Source organism: Calonectris borealis, chromosome 6, assembly GCF_964195595.1.
Source record: "Calonectris borealis chromosome 6, bCalBor7.hap1.2, whole genome shotgun sequence".
Lineage (NCBI taxonomy): Eukaryota > Metazoa > Chordata > Aves > Procellariiformes > Procellariidae > Calonectris > Calonectris borealis.
The window spans coordinates 30,205,518-30,229,807 of NC_134317.1; the positions used below are offsets into that span (position 1 = coordinate 30,205,518).

General features: G+C 50.1%; 1 protein-coding gene across 1 annotated transcript; it reads right to left on the reverse strand.

The window, feature by feature from the left end:
• Positions 1 to 399: 399 nt before the first annotated feature.
• On the reverse strand, positions 400 to 2,260 carry FZD5 (frizzled class receptor 5). The gene has a single exon (XM_075153461.1). It carries the CDS (start codon positions 2,258 to 2,260, stop codon positions 530 to 532), a length of 1,731 nt encoding a protein of 576 aa, XP_075009562.1. The 3' UTR covers positions 400 to 529.
• Between the last annotated feature and the right edge of the window lie 22,030 nt (positions 2,261 to 24,290).

Consider the following 24,290-nt stretch of genomic DNA (forward strand, 5'->3'; position numbering starts at 1 on the left):
GCAGGGAGGCTGCCCCCACTGCCAGCTCCCCCCCTGCCCCCTCGCACCCCCCTGGGCTCCGGCGAGCGGCGCAGTGCCAGTGCCAGCACATCACCAGGGTCGGGGGCCACCACCCGCCCTGCCTGCTGCAGCTCTCCCCTTCACCCCGGCACCAGCAAGACCTGCCCAGCGGCTCGCTGTGGGATACTCATCAGTGCTCGAGGGCTACCTGCCACCTGACCAGCCTGCAGGCGGCAGCACCCCAGGACCCCAAACAGGGCGTGGGACCCCAAATGGGGCATCACGGCGGTGCCAGGCTCCAGGCCTCTCTGTCCCTCTGCCCCTACATCGCTGGCAGCACTTCTCCCTGCCCTGCCTGGGGCCGTGGCTGCTCCATGCCCCACGGGCACGCACGCTCGGTCCCGGGCAGCACCGCCACGGTGGGGCTGAGGATGCCAGGGGTGGCCCAGCTGCCACCCCCCTCTTCTGTGGCCCTGGGTCTTTGCAACCCTCTCCTCCCTGTGGCTGGGGTCACCGAGGCTCCCTCTGATCACACGTGGGACAACGGGACCTGCTTGTGGTAGGAGGCCATGCTGGGCAGCACCGTCCTGCCTGCCAGCGCTGGGCTGGCCTCGCCGTACACGGAGGCTCCCACGGGCTTCCTGGCCCGGCAGCAGCGGGCTGTGAAGCGCCTCCAGGACTCCAGCGTCTTGCCGGACCAGATCCAGACGCCGGAGGTGATGCCCACCACAAGGCACATGAAGTACTTGAGCATGAAGACGGCGTAGTCGGGCTTGGGGCGGTGGGGGTCCCCCGGGCAGGAGCAGTTCTGCGCCCGCTCCCACGCCTCCCGGTTGTGCTGCTCATAGATGTAGCAGGCGATGACGATGGTGGCGGGCACGGTGTAGAGCACAGTGAAGATGCCGATGCGGATCATGAGCTTCTCCAGCTTGTCAGTCTTGGTGCCACCCTGTTTGATCACGCTGCGGATGCGAAAGAGCGAGACGAAGCCGGCCAGCAGGAAGAGGCTGCCGGTGAAGAGATAAACCACCAGCGGTGCCAGCACGAAGCCACGCAGGTTCTCCAGGCTCTGATTGCCCACATAGCAAACCCCGGCCACCGGGTCGCCATCCACGGAACTGAGTGCCAGTACAGCGATGGATTTGGCGCTGGGAATGAGCCAGGCGGCCAGGTGAAAGTATTGTGCATAGCTAGCGATGGCCTCGTTGCCCCACTTCATGCCGGCTGCCAGGAACCAGGTGAGGGACAGGATGACCCACCAGATGGAGCTGGCCATGCCGAAGAAGTAGAGGAGAAGGAAAACCACAGTGCAGAGGGCAGGGCCCGTGGTCTCATAGTGGATGTGGTGGTGCTCCGGGTTGCAAGCCACGTTGGCATGCCCTGCCACCAGCCGCACGATGTAGCCCACAGAGACAAAGAGGTAGCAAGCAGACAGAAAGATGATGGGGCGCTCGGGGTACTTGAAGCGCTCCATGTCGATGAGGAAGGTGGCCACGGTGGTGGACGTGGAGAGGAAGCAGAGGATGGACCAGAGGCCGATCCAGAAGGTGGCAAAGGTCTTCTCATCCTGGGTGAAGTAGGGCTGGTAGCATGGGATGGCGCAGTTGGGTACCTGCCCAGTCCTGATGCGGTTGTACAGCGGATGGGACTCCTTGGAGATGGGGATCAGGGGCGCTTTGCACTTGCAAGTTCGGCTGCAGTCCAGCCCCGAGGGGCGCTGCCCGCCGAGCGGCGTCAGGTTTTTGGCCGCGTCCTTGGCCGGGCGCGTGGGCTTCCCAAAGAAAGGCGGCAGAGTGGTGGCTTCCGTGCGGTTGTATCCCATGCAGAGCACCTCGGTGTCCCCCAGCACCGGCAGGCTGTCGCAGCTCATCCTCTCGGGCCAGGCGAAGCCGTACTGCTGCATGATGGGCGAGCAGCCGGCCTTGGCCCGCTCGCAGACGGAGCGGCAGGGGGGCAGCGGCTTGGTGTAGTCGGGCAGGCAGATGGGGGTGTACATGCTGCAGAGGAAGAAGCGCAGGTCCGGGGAGCACTGGATCTCCACCAGCGGCCAGAACTGGTGCACCTCCAGCCCGGCCTCGTCCTGCGTGTCGTGGTTGAACTGGTTGGGCATGTAGGTGAGGTTGTAGCCGATGCCCTTGCACATCGGCACCGTGATCTCCTGGCACACCAGCGCCTTGGAGGCGGCGCGCCCCGCCGCCGGCAGCCCCAGCAGCAGTGGCAGCCCCAGCACCAGCGGCACCGGCAGCCCCCGGCCGCCCATCGCCGCCGCCCGTCCTACCGCCGCCGCATGCCCCGGGCACCTGCCGCCGCCGCCGCCGCGCTGGGAGCGGGGCCCGGCCGGGACCGCCACTGCCGCCGCCGCCGCCGCCACCTGCGCTCTGGGGCGGGCGGGCGCCCCCGCGCCGCGCCGCGCCCGCGCCCCGCCCCGCGGCACGCCCCCCGCCCCTAGCCCCGCCCCGGGAACGCCCATGGCCCAGCCCTCGGACCCGCCCTCCGCCGCTGGCACCGCCCCCGCCGGGGCTCCCAGGGTCCGCCCCCGCCCGGGGCACCGAGTCCCGCGGCGGCGAAGCCGGGCGCCCCGCCGGGAGACCGCGCTGCCCCCGGCGCCCCGCCTGGCCCTGGCTGTGGGAGGCGTCCTGGCGGACCCTCGCCCGGGGGGAGGGACCCGCGGCGGCCCCGGCCCGGGGGGAGGCGGCGAAATGAGAAGGTGACGGTGCCGCCCGGCCACTGACCGCTCCGCATCCGCGCCGGCCCCGTGCCTGCTGCAGGGACCCCGGCTCCTTCCTCTCTTGCCCACCGGGTCCCTCCCGAGGCCCGGGACCCCCCGTCCGCCCCAGCGCCGCGCCGGCCCGGCCCGGCTTCCCCTCGTCGTCGTGAAGAGCAAAGCGGGACGGGGGCAGCGGCTGCGGTGCTGCTGCCGCTTCGCCCCCTACTCTTCGGGCCCTTCAGCCCCTTTCCGCGGGAAGGGGCCGGGGCCTCACCGCGCCGAACCGGGATGGGGGGAAAGGGGAAAACCCTGGGGGGGAAAGGCGTGCAGGGGTCCTGGCCCGCGTGTGCCTTGCTCCGGCAATCGTACATCAGCCCGGGTACACGGGCCACGGCAGCATCTACCGTTGCCGCCTCCCGCTGCTGCCCGCTGCCCGGTAGGGCAGCGCTCCCGCCTCCCGGAACGCGGAGCCTCCGCGGGGAAGGGAAGCCGGTCCTGCCTGCGCCCGCCCAGCTGGCAGGGTGCAGGCTGCTGCGCTGCCGCATTCCTGGCCTGGGCTCCCGGCCGGCTCGCCGCTCCACCTCGGGAGATGTTCCACGAAGCACCTTCCTCCCAAGCAGGCGGCAGGCGCCGGAGCGCCGTGCGAATGAACGCAGCCGGCGCTTCCGAGAGACCCTGCCCGGGGCAGGGGTCCCTGTCCAGCGCGATGGGAAGCGCGGGCTCCTGCCGCAGCTACCGCGGCGATCAGGCTCAGCTGCCCGACATAAGGAGTTTGAATCCATAGCGAACACCTCAATTACCGGCCCGGTTTTCAGCGTCTTCCACTGCTCCTGAAGCCCACGGCACATCCAGGGCACGCAGGGGAACAGACCTGCTTCAGAAGCTGGATTTGGGGGTCACAGCTGCACTCGCTATGGCAGCGCCCTTATTCTGGCCAAGGAGGAAGGCTGCTCCCAAGCCCTTGCACAGGAGCTCCTCACTCCTCCTCAGTGGCTGTGATGGAAGGGCGATTCGGACCAAAGTACTGACATGAAGCACTAGGTCTGCTAGTCAAGACATACCCACAGCATCACAGACAGGGACAGCTCACATTCAGCCCTGGTGCTGGGGAATGCCAGCACCCAAAATCTCATGCACCCAAAATACCCCCAACTGCATCCAGAGCCCAGAAAGCAAAGACTCAAAGCATGACTTAGCTCCTGCCCTCCTCCCAGAGGTAAAGCCTGGCTTGCCTATCACTCTGTGGCCAGTGGCTCCTGTGCCTGTGGGCAGAGCACGGCCTGCTGCTACCACGCACCAAAGGCCTCAGGGATTTTAAGGCCAGAGACCTCGTTACCACTTCCGAAATACTCTGTCTACAAGTCCACCCAGCCTAGGCGTGCGTATCATTTGGCACTGTCAACCTTGATGCTTAACAACCTTTTAAAAAAAAGGCAAAAAAAAGCTCAAGTCCCTATACCGCTTTGCTTTACGCTGTAAGTTTTGCCTGTAATAAAGCTATACGGAAGAGAATTACAAGTCACATGTTCCTTTGGAACACAGTGGCATATCCCTGTAGCAGGAGTCATAACTTTTAATTCTCCCCAACAATGAGTTTCTGTGAACTAGCAGCCCAGCAGAAAGCAATCACGGACAGTTTCATTATGGCTTTCAGTTGATTATCCAAATTATAGCTGAGAGCAGAGGGCAGCCTTTTTATTATCATCATTGCTGTACAATTAGAAAATGCTGATGAAACTCCACAAGAGCAGAAATTCTCTTTTTTGCTGGTATTTTTCATTTTTATAAGCGTTCCCTTGGGCAATGTCTTGGTTTGATTCGACACAGAATGGGGAACAGGTACACAGGTGGGAAGGGAGAAGATAAGAAGGGGAAAATGGGGCAGCTCTTCATCTCAGTTAATCTATCAACTCTTGTAGCCTGGTTCAGGTTTCGCCACTCCTCCAGATGTATCTAATTCTTAGAGCCTGGCTGTAAATAATGCTGTATTTGCTACACTGGGGACACATTAAATCCAATTAAGAGCCAGGTAGACATCTGTTGGCTTGCTCTGTGCTTCTGTTTCCTTTTTGTTTTTTTATGAATACGTAGCAGAGCAACCAGAACAGGATTAAATATGGTGTAAGTGAAGTACAGTTGATAGGCTTGTTATTCATCTCTCAGTAAGTATGAGAGTACAGTGCTTTATGTGCATCCAGCACTATTAGTGACAGAAGCTGTGCCTGCACAAAACCTACCGTGCCAAACTCTGGAGACAAAAGAGAAAGTGTTTCCCGCCCCTAAGAACTTGCTGCTGTTGTTAAAAAAGTCTACAAATTATTAGGAAATCGCTTTACCTTTAATCCATGTGCAGAGGTGTTCATGAAGCCTCACCACACTAGACAGGTCTGCTTGGGAGTCCAGCTAGTCCCTGCTCGTGGCTCCAGCCCAGAGGATCTGGGCATGGGGTGACGATATACGTGTCCGCACGGACATACCTTCCACCCGTTGAGGCACTTTCAGCTGGGATGCAGCGGTTCCTGGTAGAAGCAGAAAGTAAAAAAGTGGTAAATATTTCTGTATTTGGTTCTTTCACTGCTGTATTGCCAGCCTACACTGTTTACCTGGACAAACTGCCTTTGTGAAGGATACCGTGACTTTTAAAAGACTTTAGAAAAGGACTAAGTGAGCTTCCTTTGTAAAGACTGGCTATTGCCCTCGCCCTTGTTAGAGAACTCAGCAGACTTTTGCAAAGAGCTTTTCAGCTCAGGCTCTGGGCAGGGACAAAGCCGGGGAGCACTGATCTCGCTCTTGGCTTTGCCTGTACCAAAGCAGGGCAGGAACCTCCTGCCCCTCTTGTTGTAGGACCAGCCCTGGCCCTCAACCCTTCCTGCTTGGAGCAGCAAATCCCGGTTTTGTCTGCACTGCAGACAAGTCTCTGGCTCCCAGGAAGGGAGCGGTGGGGGCCCAGCGCAGGTGACTATGGGCTCCTGGTGCTGGTGGGCAGCCTGCCAGTCACCCCAGCTGGAGGCTGTGCTAGCTCAGGCACTGCTGGAATTAGCAGTGACCCCTGATAACGAACTGCTTGAGCAAGGGGGTGCTGGGAACCACAGGGTGGTTTGCAGCAGCACAAGACTGGCAAGGCTGTGCCTTACTGCCTGCCGCGAGTGCAGGGATGGACAGCCGTCACGTTTGGCATCATGATGCAGCCCCCAGCCAGCGCCAGCACAGCAGACCCACCGTGTACTGGTACCAAAGGAGATCGATGTTTCCCCTACGCACAGGACACGGTTGCACGCTGCACCAAGACAGGTGGAAGCTTCTGCTTCCACTCCTGGCAAGCATTTGCGTTCCCACCTGAGAGTCGCAAGGCTGCGGGCTGCCAGCACTGCAAACCCCAGCACCAAGACTGACTGGGGGTAACTGGACCTGGAGGGGGGCTCCTAAATAAGAGATCAAGGACCTTGCTGCCCCGCAGGCAGGAGGGACCTGGCAGGTAGGGAGACAGGGCGGCTCTTAGCCCTTTGCGAGCAGGCAAAGCAGAACGAGAATCACTGCCGAGGGACCGTGGCACCCGAATCCTACCGACGCGCAACAGCAACAGGGGTAAACATTTTCTCATGTGCCCAAATGATTTAAAAGCTGTGGGCTAGGGACAGGAATTCAGATTTAAATCACTTGAATGCTTTTCACCATGGGTGCCTTGAAATTCCTTTGAAAATCCTAACCTACATCAATACTGTTTGGTTTTGTATATATACCTGTACAATACACACCTTAACATATTGCAAGAAAACAAAACCACGCCAAACTGTAGTCATATTCAAAAAGCTACACGGAACTAGACAACTTCTGAGTGAATTAATGCAAAACTTGATTTCTAACAGTGACACAGACTTTAGCAACACTTGACACAAGTGCTGCAGTTTGCAAAATGCTACCAGAAGTTCAAATAAGTAAGACTAAAGTAAAATCAGGAAGAGTGGCTGCATTTGAAACTCAACTTGCCGGACTCATCAATTATTACTTAACAATATTTGTAGATATAAGTGCACATAAAATGTATGTAATTCGTTTCGGTTGGTCTCCCTGGGGACTGGGACCCCCTTCTGCGAGGCACGGTTGGCACACTGAAGGGGTGTTCCTGTCCCGAGGTGCCACCACCACAGCACGCAGAAGGCAGAGGCAGGATCAGAGCCCTGGCTCAAAGGCGCAGGAGGGTGGGTGGGGATGAGGAAGGGTCCCGGCCACGCCACAGCCCGGCCACCAGCGCCACAGCCACTGCTGATCGTCAAATCTCCTTGCTGTGATTCACACAATGCTGAGATAAGGAGGAGGCAGTGAACCTTACATTTGATTTTCTTGGGGAGCATATTGCAGCCTGAAACTTTTCAGATACGTAGTTTTTAAAACACATCACGTTGTGCTTTTTTCTTTTTTTTTTTTTAACATGGGCCCTTGAAAAGAAAACAGTCCCCATAGTGAAGCTGACATGATAAATTAGAATGGCCCTGGCAAAGCCCTCACTCCTCATTGGGCAAATACTTATTTATGGACTTTCAAATTGTGGCTTATGTAACAACAGGGTGAGTGACTTTCAAAAAACCTCCGCCATGTATTGACCTGATAGAGCCTAATGGGTCCTTCAGAGCAATTAGGATTTATTGTGTTAGCGTCTATTGTGTATAGAGACCATTTTAAAAACATGTGTTATTTACCCAGAAGGCAGTAATGACTGTTTAAATACACAGTTAGATTGTTTCTGAAATGCTTGCTGCTCTATACATTGCAAAGAAGTTACTCCAAGTATTTTTCAGAGTTAAAGACTTTGCTCCACTGGGATTTCCAAGCAGGGTGATTGTACCACACATACATTTGTATGCTTATAGCTGTAAGTGAATTGAGCTCTCAGGAAAGCTGCCAAATGAGCAACCTTGAAGCATGAAATCTGAGATTTTTTCTTGACCTGGGACCAGTGCTCGCCACTCCAGTGGTCTGAGCAGCTCAGGCCATTTCCCAGCTGAGGGAGCAGGGCGTTTCCCACGATCCGCCCAAGTTTTGCCCTGTCTGATCTGAACGTCTAGCCAAGGTGACCTTAACAGCCATGAAGCTGTGGTTTCCACCATGGCACATCTAACCCTCTATGGGCATGTGAGGTGGGACCATCACCACTTCCCTCACCACCGGGGGCCGGCATGCAAAATACAAGTGTTGGCTTCGGAACACTGGTGCAGATTTGGGAAGCCTAATCCCCGGCCAGGCTCCTCGGCAGGCGTGAAGGAGCACAGCTTCGCTGCCCGGCAAAGATCGGCGCTGGCTTACACCTACTTTGACTCTGACCATGAGTACAACAAATTGTACTCATACATGGGAGCTATCAACTCATACATGGGAGCTATCAAATGCCTCTACGAAATAATAATAATATAGACTAATTACTGCTTGCTTTATCTTCAGACCAATGCTGTTTTGATCAACGCCATCTCTGAACAGGTATTTCCTTTTTCTGCCCTCTCCTTTGCCGTGAGAACCTTCAGGGTGAAACTGCTCAAAACAGTTCAGCTTTGGCACAATGCTTTCCCTGCCCTGCCTCAGGTCACAACCTTTGGAAACTTGTTTCTATTTGCTTGTTTTACACCAAAATTAAAATAATATCTGTTACAGTCGCAGTACTTTATTTCCAGGGACAAAAGCACTAAGCAGTTTTCTAATCCAGCAAAGAGAGAGACAGGTTAGAGGAACCTCTGGCTGAAAATGTTGTAACAAATAGTTCGGAGTTAGGATGCAAGTTTATAATGACCAATGTGCAAAATCCTCTGGAGAAAACACTCAAGCAGCCTGGACTGAAGCTGGCTGAAACTTGCAGTTTCTGTTCTGTGGAAAATTCCAACATTAAAAAACAATGTAAAACACACCAGTTTGTGCCAAACAGGGCAAGCTGCTCGTACTTCTGAAAAATCCTGCAGCATCAGGAAAAGCTAGGAGGTTTCCTGTCGCAATGTGGGGAAGTCCTAGAAGCCCCCTGCCCGGGGAGGCCTTGGGAGCACAGGACGGGGGAGGTCCTGGAGCGGGGAACATGGAAATCCTGGGTGCCAGGAGCTTGCTGGGAAACTGGGCAGAATTCAGCCAGGAATCAGCCCAGTGAGCGCTTGTCCCTTAGGTCCTGCCTCGCTTTCAGAGAAAGTTGGTCAGTCAAAATAGAAATGTTTCCAAGAAACTTTCTGTCTACGCTGAACTGGCACTTTACAAAGAAACTGCTATCAGTATGAATATCTGCTGTTATGGGTGGTCTCTCCTGGCCTTAAAACTCTACGAATTGGTGAAAAACATGATAACAACTGTTGCTGTTAAGAGCGACTTCAGTCTGTGTTCAGAATAGTTCAAGTTCAGTCTGGCCTTTCCTGAAAATAAGGTTTCATACAATCAAAATAATAGGTTTTGAACACATAAGCCACTTTGATGGCATTTCTTCACTAACCTCTCAAGATGCTGTGATCAAGATTTTCCAGATGAAGCGATTCTGGACCCTCATGAGGCAACCTTAAGGGATCTTTATTTCCAGAAATTGTTGCAGTCCTGTCCTCTGGAAATTGGACTCCTTTACAACTTGCCACATTGCCCACTCAAGATCAGAGGCAATCAAAAATCACACAACATTTGAAAGCTTTATCCTGTATGCGTGCTCATCTATAGTACCCTAAAAGGAGAAAGTTCACATGTAATACGCATGTGCTGTGTTTTCACGTTTTCATGAACCAGTAAGTATCAAGACCAGAGACCTCCTGAAACAATGTCCTCTCCCTGACCTTTTAGGCATTTTTGCTGAGACCAGGCACTTCAGATTCTCCGTATCTGCTTTTGACAATCTTGAAGTGCTTGACACGGGACTGGAGGAATATTTGGAGCTAAGGCTTAGTGAGCCATGTCATTCACATTAAATGAACCAAATTATGTTGAAATAGAGATTTAAATCCCTGCATAATCAATATTTATTCGACATAAGTAAAAAGAGACAGAAACAGATGAAAAGGCAATTAGCACTAGCTGGAACTATACATGTTTTGATTACTTCCTTCTGCAAGTCATTCATGGGATAATGTAATACACAGGTCAAAGTGATTTTGGAAAGGATGTTGCTAGCAACCTTCACATTCAGGCATTAGTTAGATGTGAAGAATTAACACATTCAAGTGATCCACAGAGCTCAATATTAAATAGCAACAGCTTTAGCAGGGACTAGTGTTACAGAATTGGGGCACATCAAGAGATTTGCTGGGCAAAAGAAGGAATCCATTCTCTAAATCCCGTACCTCACTGCCATGTGCAGCACCATCAAGGACACAATGATGTTACCCTGCTTGGGATATGTCCTGGTGATGCAAGAAAGTGCTCCAAAATATTTTCGATCCTTCCACAAGTGCTAGCACAGGCTTAACAAAAATCTTTGATGACCAGGTTGTGTAGTCCTCTTACAGGCTCTTTTGACCAAACTGATAAAATCAAACTGATTTTATATAAGCAACAAGCTGACAAAAAAAGGTAGCACAACCGCTGCAAAGACAGGGTGCACACAGGCCAGCACCTTTCTTATGGCATGAAAACAGTGGAGTAGCTTGGTTCAGCTTTTTGCTCGGAGAAGTCTGTCCAGCTGCAGCAGAATTTACTCTCTGTACGTATTTCCCTTATGCTGGTGAAATTAATGGTTCCACTATTTGGGACAAGGGAGCAGCTGAGCCCTTCCCCATGCCTCCACAGGCTGGCACTGCCAGACCCCCAACCGTTACACCGTCACGAGGCAGACAGGACCCCACTGGGTGCACTCGGAGTAACTACTGTGCAAGCTTCCACCACGCAACTTCATTATTTGCCCCTCACTGTGCTGGGTGCTGAATGTACCTGCAGCACAAACAGCTCTCAGGCTGAGCAGTCAAGGAACACAAAAAACGGGAGAAAGGACAGGTAATTCTCCCTGCTTTTGCAGATAGAAAAGTTCTGTGATTTGCCCTTATGGCCACGCAGAGCTGGGAAATCAATCCTTCAGTCCTGAGCTGGAAAAAGACCATTCTGGCTCCTGCTGCAGACGCTGCTCTCTGTTTCCGTTCCACTAGAGCACATTAGGCTGACAACCTCCGGCGCTACGCTGCAGGGATGCGAGGCTGCGCGTCCGTTCAGTCAGGGCCAGACTTATTGTCCTGGAGACAAAATCCCTTTCTGGTAGAGGGGCAGTCTGGAGGGGAACGAGGCCGATTCCTTACCTGGACCGGCCAGGCTGCATCCCGACAGGACTAAACATTCCTCTTTGGGGGAGGATGGGAGAGGGCAAGGTGAGAAGACAGTGTAATCCTTTCAGCTGAGACTCTGCCAGGGATGTTGCTAATTAGCAGAGAGAGGACGTGTTGTGGCTGGTGAGAGACAGACACGTTCTGTGTTGCGAGACAGTGCCTTCAACCAGCTCTATCTGTGAGACACGTACGCTGTGAGCTCCCTGATCGTGTTTGCATTGCGGGAGCCATCCCAGCAACACCAGCCGAGTCCTTGATGCCCGCTGTGCTGCCCTCAGCCTCATGTGAAACCCGTGATGGGATTTTGGACAGACCAAAAGTCTTGGTTGTGAATCTTATTTTCGCTGTTCTAATACAATCCAACCTATTTTGTATAGACATACAGAGTGGCTGTGGCTTCCAGGTCATGCAAAAAGACTGGTACTGGAGCAGCAACTGCATTTCCTAAGCTTGCTCGGGTCTCTTAGAGAGAGGAGAGTGTTGTTCCTGTAGCTAACAGGGGAAATGAGGAGGTATTTTCAGTCTCTACCAGAAGAGAGACAGTGGTCCAGAACTGCATGTGTGTGTGCATGTATCACTTTCATGCGCTGCAGTCTGGAAACATTTCCAGCAGTGACTACTAAATTTGGTCAGTTGGTGTCTGGTCTAATTTATACTGAGCTGAATCTGCAAGAGCCCAGTTTAAGTTTGTGGGGTTGTGTGTGATTGTGCTCGAGATCAGCACCTGTTCCAGCACCCCTGTATCCAAGGATAGCTGAAACACACATCCATTAGCTGAGAAGAGCCAACAAACTAACCACCAGGCCCTGCAGCTTTCTTCTTCTAAATAAAATAGATTTTATTTAGATTCCCTGACAACATAAAAGGAATGATGCATGATTTTGTGTCTCTGTGTAGTTTCCATTTGGGCTAAGATGCCCTGAATTTCTCCTCAATACTTAAGCGCATTTATGTGAGGTCAAACCTGCCTTACGGATCTTTTGACTTGCCATATTCCTGACGCACAGCTAACTCTGACGGGCACATAAGCTCCTGACTAAACCTAGTACGAGCAATTCAGGAGATGAGCCGAGACTGGTAACAGCAACAAGCTGATCTCTACAGAAGTAGAGTTTAAACATATTCAGCTGCACACTAATGCAGCTGCCCAAGACAAGCCCAAGCTGTGCTGGGCCAAAATGTGCTTTAAGAAATTCTGTACGTACCAATGAAGGCTGTGGCGTGAGAGAGCTGGCACAGAAACGAGGGGAAAGGGGTGGATGCAGGTGCTGTTGGCACTGTGCAGACTTCCGTGGAGAAGGGTGGGCAAGGTTTGGTCTTCAGCCTGAGCAGATGCCTCACCGCTACTAAGGCGACAGAGTTGCTATTAGGCCTTTCCCTAAATAGATCGTAAAAACCTGTACAGGTGATTATTTTATGAGCAAAGAGGGAAACAATGGAAGCAGAAGAGAACAACGGCAGTGACCTCCAAGGCTCTGCTGGGGGAAGAGGGACAGGCTGTGGACAAACAGCCCAGCCGCAAGGTCTGTCGTGCCAGGCTGCAAAAAGGGACAGGGCTGCTTTACAGGTCCTTGACACGGGCACAGCGCTGATCCCAAAACTGTTCCCCTGTGCCCTGCTCTGGCTGCAAAGTACCTCCTGTAACTGGCTTTAGAGAAGGAAATCCAGTTTACCTGCCGCAGCGAAGAGCTGGATGGGCCTCCCTGAGCGTGGTGGGTGAGGGAGGGCTGCCAGTTCCCATCCCCGGGCTGCTCCCCGCCCGGCCGGATCCGGAGGGAAGGGGGAAGGGGCAGCGGTGGCAGCAAGCGCAGGAACAATTCACTGGAGAGCCACAGCACTCTTTGCAGTTTGTCCACTAATTACTGTTAAGCCCTGGTTCCTTTTTGTGTTCCAAGGGGCGTCTTCAATGTGGCACTGCTTCTTGGGCCTTTCATGCGGCTGGGCTAACCCCTGAATAGCAGGCCTCGCCCGCCCCCCCTCGCCACCTCTCTCTCTCTCCCTTTTTCTTTCCCCCTTTTGCTTTTCTGATAGTATTTTCTGTCCGTGTTGTGTAAGGCCCTAAATGAATCTTGACTGCCCCTACGGCCGACTGGAGACGCACAAAAGCGGCCCATTCCAGTGGCCACGGCGCCATTGTGTGCCCTAACAATGCACTAATTGGCGGTGACAATTGTGCGGCTGGGGAGGAAGAGGGGGCCGTGGGGGGGACATGGGTCTTTTCCAATCAGCGAGGCAGGTCAATAAAAAGAAGGAGTGTGAGGAGCGAGAGACACGCTCTGCTCCGCGACTCTCCTGCGTGCACATCCCTGCCGGTCCCAAGCAGTTTGCTCCAAGGTCCCCCCCCAAATTCCTACAGAGAAGGGTAAAGCGAATAATTTTAATTCGTGACTATGCGGAGCAAGAGATGTGCAAACTCAAAGGGTCATCTCAATCTCCCAGGCTGTCTCACCATCCCAGAGGCCGAAGAGTTCATGTGATGAGGACACCACTGAGATATTCATGGGAAAAGATCACACACAAAGCCAAGGGGACGCAGGTGCCGCAGCACTCTGCTCTGGGTACACGTGGGAGAGGGAGTGCTCACCTCCGACTGAACTGAGCTTAAAATCCCCTTTTTTTGCACAAGGACAGTGGGATGCAAGGACAGGGTGTCCGACAGTTCTCGGCTGGGGTAGGTGGTGGTTGTGTGGAGTAGGAGCCTGCGGTGCTGTTAGGAGTAGGGGAACGAACCTGGGTCACATCTTCAGCACCAGCTGAGCTGAGAACCGGAGGAACGAAAGGGACATCAGGTGCCATGGGACTGTTTATTGCCACTGTGACACCTCCTAGGACTCAGAGGAAGGGACCAACCCAGTCTCACACCGAGATTTGGCTGGAGTGAGCCCATGGACTCTGAGAGCTGCCCCAGTGTGAAGTCAGCCCTGGAGTTTGGAGGCTGACGTATCTGATGAGTGAGGGACAGATTTCAGCTCTACTCATTAGCTTTTAAGATAAAATCTGGGACAGGAAATGGCATGGATGATGCTTCTGAGCAAGAAGTGTGGAAGGCTCATCTAGTTGCCTAGGCTCAAAATTAATTCAGACAGTTGAGAGACGCAGGGTCAGACGCTGAAGTGCTCAACACCTACCCATCTGTTTTCCAAACAGTCCATATCAGCTCCTTCAGAGAACGGTGAAGACCAGCAGGTGTGGAGCACTCTGGTTCCTGACAGGGAAAGCAAGGCAAGCCAGGCTGGCAGCAACACTCAGGTTTATGAAGGGCTCTGAAATGTCCCTTCTTGACAGAGATGCTTCTCTTTTTTGAAGCTGGCTGATTTTTGAGAAGCATTGTCCAGAGTAGGGTCAGGAAGCAGGTCCTACCCCTCGCAGGACAGCTGTGGGACTGCTATGGAGGGGAACACTTCTGCTAAATGCTTTGATGGAAAAGAACTACCTCCTGCATTCGGAAAGAAGCAGGAAAACACCTTCCCGTGCAGTGGCATCTAACCAGGGAACAACAACATAAGAACCACCTCTAGTGGAAGAGCTATACTTTTCTGCAGCAAGACGAACAGGTCCCATGTATCAGCATGGCTTGGAGAAGAAATCTTGCTATAACCTCATGAAGAACAGAGACAATGAGCAGAGAGGACAAACTTGAGCCGCAGACCCATGGACAGGCAGACACTGTGCCTGGATCTAAACTCCCTGGTGCTCTGACTGATTGGGACTGGCATTTCTGTTTGGTCCACTACATACAAACACTGAGTTCAGCTGCAAAGCCTGGTCCTGCAGCCAAAATGTTGAGGGGAAGCCTACTGTGAGCCCAATGTGAGAAGTGGAGCTGCAGGAGTCTAGAGCTGAAAGTGTGCCGAGTCCAGGGTACGCTGTGTAGAAATGCAGGGACACTGGACGCTTGCCCTTTTCACCTCACGGCCACCCTGAGCACAGTATTTTTCTTAATGTCATCTCTCAGTTTTTATGGGTCCTTGTCAGAATTTCTATGAGGAGGACAATTTAGTTCAGATAGATCCCTGCTCCCGGGAGGAACCCTCATCTCTCTCCACTGATTGCAAGGTGGACTCGTCAGCTGCGTTAGGCTCCTAAAATTTGGTGGTGGCAATATCCTCCCTGAGACAAAATCACTAGTTACCTGCTCTAAACATAGTAAACGTGCCGCTTCTGATCGCCCTCCCCTAGCAGGCCTCCACACAGCTCCTGCCGACAGCTATGGAAACATTCCCATGGATTACCACGGGTGCTGGAGGAGGGCCTTATATAGTGAGACTTCTCTGCCTCCCCTTTGCCCTAAGCCCTTCACAGAAGTACTTTATTGTTTTATGACAGCGCAGTAACACTTGACATAAATCTCTAAGCACAGCTAACAATGTCAATACTGTGTAAATACCTACAGTAGAGACCCATATTTTATTATACTTTCGCCCTTTTTTACCTGCTATCACCCAGGGTTAACTCTGTGCTAGATGCACATGCGTTTTACAAGGAATCTGCCAATTTTAGACACTGCTACAGCTCCTGTCTCTAAACACTGAGAGCCCAGCTCTGTTTTTTTCACAAACTGCAGCTTTCATTGGAGTCAGCAAAGCTTGTATCTGCTTAAAGGATCAGTCATGCTGTCTGTTAAATCAGAGATGAGTGCTCTTCAGAAGTGCAGAGTCCGAGTCAGAACAGAACATTTTGCAATATGTACATAACAAACAACATCCACCAGTGTCACAAGCAATTGCATGCCGATGTCTGATGACAGAATGGTGTGTGCTGGGGTCTCAGTTCTTCCACCCTAACCTTGCTCCCGCGGGAGAGCTCTCAGAAACCAGTGGGATGACTTGCAGGGCAAGGCACAATCCACTGGAGAGACACTCATCATGTTTCATGACTTGGTCGCTGTACTTTAGGTACCTGCCTGCAGTGTCAGTCACAAATGAGATTAACTTATAACCTTTAGTGCTATGAAAGCACTTTGGCCTGAACTGCTCCGTGCACACTGATTACTCTCTTACACAGATTCAGTAACTTGCACTTTCTTATTTTTAAACAACACTTAACTTTACTAACAATTCCTTCTTATTCATCTGTAAATACATCATACTGTACCTACATGATAAACACCTGGGAACTTTCAAATCAATGAAAGTTCAGCCCTTAACACAAGCTCTTATCTGACTTCTCTTGCTTTCCAGACGAGCTTCACAACTTCATTTTTAATATCCTCTGAGGCTAATGTCTTGAACTCAATTATAGAAAATCAAAAGTCACTTACTATAAACAGCGGACTGACTTTTTAGCATGTTTACAGCCTCAATGCCAAGTTTTATATTTGTCTACACTTAAAATGGTCGGAATTTACTCCTGCTTGCCTTGGAGACTTTGTCTGGTTTTACTTGTGACACCTGATTATCTGAGATGCTTTTCACCACCTTCTCATAGTGGTAATACTCAGGCCTCTAGATGGGACCACTATTTTGGAGAGTATTTAGTTAAACAAGAACTGTTTTAAAAAGACAGTCCAGAGCTATGTACACACACTCCCAGAATATTTTTGTTTGCCCTCAGCGCGCCTTTCGCTGAAAAGGTATGGTAAGCCTCAGACCTGGAAGGCCCCTCTCCGTCCCTAAGGAAAGAAGGAGGAAGCTAGCTCCGTTTGGGTTAATCTATTACTCTACTGTAATCGGGATTGTCTCATACACGTTATGGAAGAGTTGAAAAAAAAACAAACTTGTTTCCTGGAGCCTGGAGCACAGTTCTGGACAAGGAGCTTGTACCATTTGATTTATTTTAGACAGTGACCTCAGGACTTCATAAACTTGTGGACACTGTCACTTATTCCCGGAAGAAGGGCTGCATTTCAGTTCTGCCGCCTTTTAGAAAATCAGTCAACTTCCCATATTAAACCAAATACTGTTAATTTTGGTCTAAGAGCTAGAAGGGTAACTTTTTAAAAATGAACTGTCCTGACCTTTGAGAGAAGAGCTGGAGCTTGGCTTGGCACGCTCAGGTTATATGAACCATAATACCACTCATGGGACTTGGCCACAGGAGATGATCAACTCTCCCAGCTCAACCTACGGTAAAGCGTTTAACACGCAACGAGAACGTGAAAGAACAAAAACCAAAAGACCGGCTGTTGGACCTAAGGGGTTGTCAGATTTTCCCGTGATCTAATATTCCCAAACACATAAGCTTATATGGTTATAAAACACTGACTTGTCCCACCAGCATGAGGAGTACCAACCATGAAGAGAACAAGGTGGGTGGATACTCTGTGGGTGCCAGTCTGTCCCCCTCGCTCAGCATCAGAAACAAATGCCACTTTGCTACTGTTTCCCAAGGGACCTGGATGGCAGGCTGCAATTCAGTCTGACTGGCATTTTCTGTGGCCTGACGCATTAAAGGCTGGCTGATAAATTAACACAAATGGTTAACAGAACAACCCAAAAAGCATGGCTTTTGGGGGTGTGCGTGCAGGAGTTAGGAACAGGGCTGCCAATGTAAGGTTTTATTGGCAGAGTTACATTTCACTGGAGGGCACAGCTTTCACGTCATGACAATGTGCAAGAGGGAGAAAAATCCCACCACTTCAGCTCCTGACTGAAATCAAAAGAAACGTGGCTTGGAACTCCAGCCCCAAGTTGCCCATGACAACTATTGGAGTATGTCCCTTCAGCAGCTCATTTCAGTGACGGTTCACACACTGTAACAGAGCACAACAGAGAGTCTGGGAAGGTGCAAGGAGGAGAGAAGAAGCTGTGTAAATAGAGCCACAGGAGGACAGAAAAAAACCCAACCAAAGTGCTCCCCCCAGGGCTCCCTAGACCCCATGGTCTCTGCTCTGTGTTGATGCTTTTTCCCACCATCTTTTGCAGGGTGAAGTGAGGAGGGGAGGTGGCAGTGAAAGGGGAAGGAGATGTCATAACAGAATTTGCTCACCTTGTAAAGCAAATAAGGAGGAAGAGAAGGTCTTGCACATGGTTTTCTCGTGCAGCTTATGTGGTCCTGGTCAAACATTAACTCCTTGCTTGTAGCTGATTTCATCGCAGGGATGAAGTCCAAAGGTTCCTGCAGGAGAGAGATTGACATTCCTGGTGGACTTCTGGTCTTTCTGAGGAGGGGCAGGAGGGCAGTGAGGGAGGCGATATATCCTTCTCTTCGAAGGCCACAAGAGCATGGGGCTAGGTGTGGATTTCTCCGGGGACCCTCAGGCAGGGGGTTTAGGCCCATGAGCTCCACCACGGCTCAGTGCTGCAATCCTTATAGTCACCAAATCCACAGCTCCAGGGAGCTGCAGAAGCTCCTCAGCTGCCGCACTGGAAGAAGTAACCCAGAAGAGCAGGAGTCATGCCTGCTCCTACATCTGTCGAAGAGCCCTTACGACGTGGGCAAAATCCTGCCCTCCCAGCCCTTCAGTGGTCCCTTCAGTCCAGCTGGGAGAAGCCTCCCCTTACTTAGGATTCAAGGCCCTTAGCCTGGACCCTTTCAGCAGAGGTCGATGTGACAGCCACGCGGTGGGGAGCTGCCTCCCTATGCCTCTCAAGTGCCTCCCGGGAGCTCCGTATCCAAAGGGGCCCGACAACAACAGCGCCCAACAAGCTCCCCCGGCAGCTGTTGGGGGTCAGCACCATTAAAAATCCAGGCATTTGTGGCTCTCAAAAAACACTTAAGAGATTTAACTGGGAATCCAAACCTACAGGGCCTGATGCAGTCACTGACAGTATTTCCAGAGACCTCCTAGCTCAGACCCAGGAACAGCAAATGTCATAATTTGCTTAGATTTGGAAGACTTTCACCAGCAGATTAGCATTTTTAAGGAAACTAGCACCCTTTCGAAACTTGTCCTACCCATGGTGCAGTACCCACCAGAAGGCAAAATAAAAAGGACGAGTAACTTTTTTTTAGTGTTTATTGAGAGTTGCCTTTATACACGAGGGACTGGTGCTCTGGGGCTTTCACAAGTGAACCCAAATAAACCCTGCTCAAGTGTCAACAGCAATTCAACTCACTGAATTTAAATTATAACATTATTACACATCAATAATAAATTAAGACTATTGCCTAGTAGTTGCAGATAATTTAAAAAAATCCTTGTCAAAAGTAAAAAACAAACCAAAACAAACATAAGAACAATGAAACACACATAATGATGTTGCCAGTAAGTTAACAGAATAGCGCACACACGTAATGGTTTTCCAAAAACTCAGGGTGCGCTGCCAGCGATGCTAAAATCCATTGCAAGTGCCGCAGGTGAGCCGGTGCTCCGGCGGGAAGGAAAGCCCAGGCTGCCAGGGACAGCACCAGCCGCCGCGCTCTGCTGCTCACACCCGGCTTCCCCCAGCCTCTAAGTGCCTTGAGCGAACTAAAGTTGATTTGGAAGCTGCCTTTATCGCTTACAACCCTTCAAACACACATTTTGCTCATGAATTCTTACTTTTGCTTAGCTCAAGTATAGAAGGGACTGGTATAAACTAACCTGGTATCACAGGTATCAATGCCACTAAAAATCAGTCTGAAAACACACTTTAGTTTAAACAAGATCCACTTTGTAGACAAGTGCATCAGCAAAACTGAAACAAATCCTTTTTCCACCAAAACAACGCTGTGTATTCATTTATATTGGTTTAACGCGTGGATTAGACACGAATAAATAACTAATTGAGCCACTGACACCTGTGTACCTAGAAGAGGCCTAATACACTTTGGTCCTAGACAGCTGATAGCTTTCCAGGCCTGGATTTCTCTGACGCCACCCACAAGTGGCATCTCTGTGATTTGGATTAATGGCCACCCTAAGGAATTCTGATGAAATTGGCATTTTAAGATAAGACCCGAGCCAGTGTGTGCACACCAGGGTTTTCAAGTAAAGAAGGACTTTGCACATTATCATCCGGGCTGCCTCCTCACTACACTGCTAAAATGCAGCGACAGCACTGCCGCTGTCTAACGGGATTCCTGCTACTGGTGTCAAACGCGGACTTAAAAGATCACAGTCAGTACGGACATGTGCCCAGGGCTGACACATGCTGGAAGAGTTAGCCACATACTTTAGCAAATAATGCTAAAATTTAAGCAGGTTAACCCTCTCTCCAAGGTAATGCTGACCAAACCCTCACTGGGTTAGCCTCAGGGAACCTGGGCTGCATTAAAATTAAGTCTTGAGGAAAAGCCTTCACTCCCACTGGAGCCATCTGAGCCATGCGGGCAGGAGCGCCGTACGGGAGTCCCTCCCCACCTGGCGTGGGCTGGCCAGCGGTTCCAGGAGGAGCAAAATTGCACGTGACCTGATCCCGTTTTAACGCCCAGTGCTTGCCATTATTATATATGCACAGCTCCTGAAGGTCTCGCGTAAGCACAACCGCATTTCTGGCTGAAGAGAAGCCCAGCTAGTCTCCAAAATACAGGTAATAAAAACCAATGCCATATCCATGCTATCCTTTCTCCTATTTCCCCTCTCAAAGCAGAGATAGTAAACAAATTTTATGGTCACCACTCCTAGCAAGATGGAAACTGCCACAAGCAAGGGTTTCAAGCTCCAATGCCAAACACGCTGCATCATGGCAGAGCATTCTTGACAAAATTCTTCACTTCTTAAAATTTAAGGCACCAAATTGAGCAAAAGTGAGGGGTTTCCATGCACCTTGGTGTCTTCAGAGCTGGTACATGCAGCCTGTAGAGCTCACTTCGTGAGGGCAGAACAAGCAAACTGATGTACGCAGCTGCCCCTGCAAAAGAGCACGCGCAGCCACGGGAGAGTTTCAGTTTAAGCCTGCAAGTTAATCGAACAGCAGATTCAATCAGGAAATCCAAAACAGGAAGATAGACACTAATATACAGTACTGTAAGGCACTCCTACTGGGAAGGGAAAATTGGAAGGCAAATTACGAAGGAGAGAATGATCAGACTCGACTGGTTCAAAAGCAACACAATGATCTATGAAGCTCGAAGTCTAGCTGTAGGGTCAGCACTGTGAGCAAAGACAGGGACTGAGACAGTGAAAGAGAGAGGGGACTGGCTTGCAGCTGAGCAGCAGAAGAAAAGAGAGAAGACTGATTATTATGATGATTATTTGATTACATTTCTTTTATACAGATCAACAGTCGGCTGTAATCCAGGCTGTGACCTTGGGAAGCCCGGGAAACTCTCAGTGGCTTCTGTTGCTACAGGGAAAAAGCAAAATACAACTGTGCAGCTTCGCCATTTCATTGTAAACAGACATCCTCTGCTTTTTTTTTTTTTAAAGTCTTTCAGGACATTATCATCAATCCATTATAATACACACAGTATCCTGATATTAAGAGAAGCCTTGACAAGAGGAGCTCTAGAGGTACCTTGATGATTCACTCCTAATGGGCCATCAGAGCCTGTGAAAAACACAAGTTCCTTACCAAAAAGTACCTTCTCTCACTTATCTAGGAACCCTCACAACTGCCAATTCCTGTCATCCCAGCAATGAGCTCATATTGGTATGTGCCAGCCAGGATATTGCATCACATCACAAAGCCATCATTTTTCATCACCTAAGACAGACAAAGAAAAGCAATAGAAACATTTCTACGTAAGAGATCCAAATTTCTCTTTTTATAGGTTGATAATATAAAAAAAGCTGCAGTTTGCATCCCCTAGGTAGGTCCTTCTCCCCATTAAAGGAAAGCTAGAGGGTCAGGGTAAAGAGGAAAAGAGACTTGAAAAAGGATCTCTACAGTGTCCTACATTAAAATAATCTCAGACTAACTAAACTGAGATGAGAAGTTTCTAAGTAGTTGTAGAGAGTCAGGCTATAGTCCATTGCAGTGAAGCACCCTATTTCTACACTGATTACAAGTTCTGTACAAGCAAAAGCAGTAACTGGATGTACAGATCAATTCCTCCTCCATCAGCTACAAAAGCACCTTCTCTGTGAAGCGGACAAACAGCATGTTTTATTCTTGATTTGCAATGAAATGCTATTGTTCAAATTTATTTCATGCGTGGGGAGGAAGAGACTAGAAGTACCAATACGTAATTTCACCTGTGTGTGTGTGGAGAAAGTTGTGCAACCTGGAAAGACCCCAAGAACTTTTCCAGCTGCTGCCCACCCAGAAGTCTGCAGAGCAAAGCCACATGCAGGCTACGTGCTGCAGAACAGGAAGAGTAGCACTGGGGACCAGCACGCAGCACTGTTACTACAGCAGAGACAACCACGCAAGGGTACAGCGTTGTCTGAAACCCAAACCACCTACAGAATCCCAGGATGAGACTCCTGCTAGCAGATGGCTCTTGCAGGAAAACTGTCCTTTTAGAGTTGGGTCTTTTGAGAATTAGTAATGTGAGCAGTAGTTTCAGTTTATTCTTTTGCCTTGCAATCCTGAAAAACGAATAGGTCTTGTTCCTACTGCATCAGCAGTAGGGCAGGATCAAGCCTTTCATTATGCTTACGAAAGGCAGTGACAGAAGACTTTATCTTACCCATTCATACGGAATAACTTTTTTTGGATAGGAGCTAGGCATCCCTGAGAGGAAAGCATCTTCCACGTTACAGTCTGCTCCTATACTACTGTGAGAAGCTATATTACTTTTCCAAGGTAGAAATGAATGTGTATCCATTTTAGGAACTGGCTTGTTTACAACCACACTGGATTTTAAAGAAATGAATCTGATCTGTATTGTGCAGTATTCTTTTATATAAAGCTCTGGGCACTGCCAGCCTATTATAACACACTTTTGCTCTTTGCCAGTAGTAATGGCAGTGATTCCCGACCCATGACTAATTCCAGCAGTTTTGCCGACATCATACTCTTTTTTTCTGTAAATCTCAATTAGCAAAGAAACTGTTCTCTAATACCTCTACAAACCCAGAGTAACTCCAATGCTGCCTATGTTGTTATTCCGGAATTGGTGGTTAGAACATCTAACCGCCCACATGACTGGTACTTTAGAGATCAGGATATCTGTCAAAGTAACTAATAGTTTGCAACGCCTGAACCTTGATTCCTTGACTCCATAGGGTTTTTGACAGTGCACACAAGCAGCCTTCTCTAAACCAAGCTGGACGTGATCCAGTGCTGTAAGGTATCTTAAATACCAGCGCATGATGATATGAAAAACACCACCTTTTTTTTCTTTAATGACCCACCATTATGTCTAGAGCTAATTCAAAATAGTACCTGCCAGATTCTGACAGTTTCAGAGCTACTGGCTTTGCCACAGGACTAGTTGCAGTGACACATGCTGAAAAACATGGGAGCGTACTGTTTACTCAGCCAGTACCGCTGCAGTTCCTGTTTGCATGACTAATTCCACAATACTTCCCCAGTGTTTGCATTGGTGAACATGCAGGGAATTCTTCACGTGGGAATGGACTTGCAAGGAACATTATATCTTTAAGGATGACAGCTGAAAGCAACTCATTTCACATGAGGAACAGTGAGCTGAGACAGAGACATCCCTGTGTAGGGGAAGTATTAATTTTAGTGACAAAGGTGCATGATTCACCAGGTTTATTAAATATGGGAATCTCTCTACTACTTTGCCAAGAACATGGAAAAACCCTCACTTCCTTCCAAAGAATCCCACTGCGAGAAGGACTTCTGGAAAAGAAAGGCACTGGTTGTCTAATGCATACAGATATAAACATGCTTTTATATATATATGTATATATATAGTAGTTGCACTCAAATTTGAGAAAGCTCAGATTCAGCTACTTTCTTTGACTGGAGGCTGGAAAAGGTAACCACTTATACTCCAGTACAAGGCAACTTGTTGTAGCATTCTACCTTTTCATGTAAGCATGATGTACCCTGTTCTTTTATTTAAAATACTTCAGCAATTAGTGAGGTGCTTCAATGATTAAGACTGCTTTCTGCCTTGAATACAACAGGCCGCAGATTATATAGGAAGCAAAGATCAGTATTCTGCATTTTCACAAACCTATGTGAGAAGAGAGGAAAAATACACATGCATGTGACTGGCTTTTTCCTCCCGAAACCATAGTTGCTTTCTGTATATAGATGTATGTGTATATATATGTGAATGCTTTCATATGTATGTAACACACACATTACTGCAGGGTCTGGAGAAAGAGTTAAGAATGTGGATTGGAGGGAGGAGGATCCCTAAGTGCTCACTGGAGGTGAAGTCGCAATGAATTAAACATACTGCCAGTGATGACACATATCTCCCCAGTTAAATCCATCACGTACTCCCCTTTCACAATATATATAATCTACCATGTTTAATACTTCCCTGTGTTCCAGGTGCGTGGAGCAGAACCATACCTCGAGGAACTTCGCTCTCCACCACGGAAGTCACTACAGAAGTATACAATCCCTTAGAGCTCGCAGAGAACGCAGGAC

What these genes read in the sequence shown, in the direction of transcription:
- FZD5 (XM_075153461.1), bottom strand. Translation starts at nt 2,260, where the DNA reads ATGGGCGGCCGGGGGCTGCCGGTGCCGCTGGTGCTGGGGCTGCCACTG.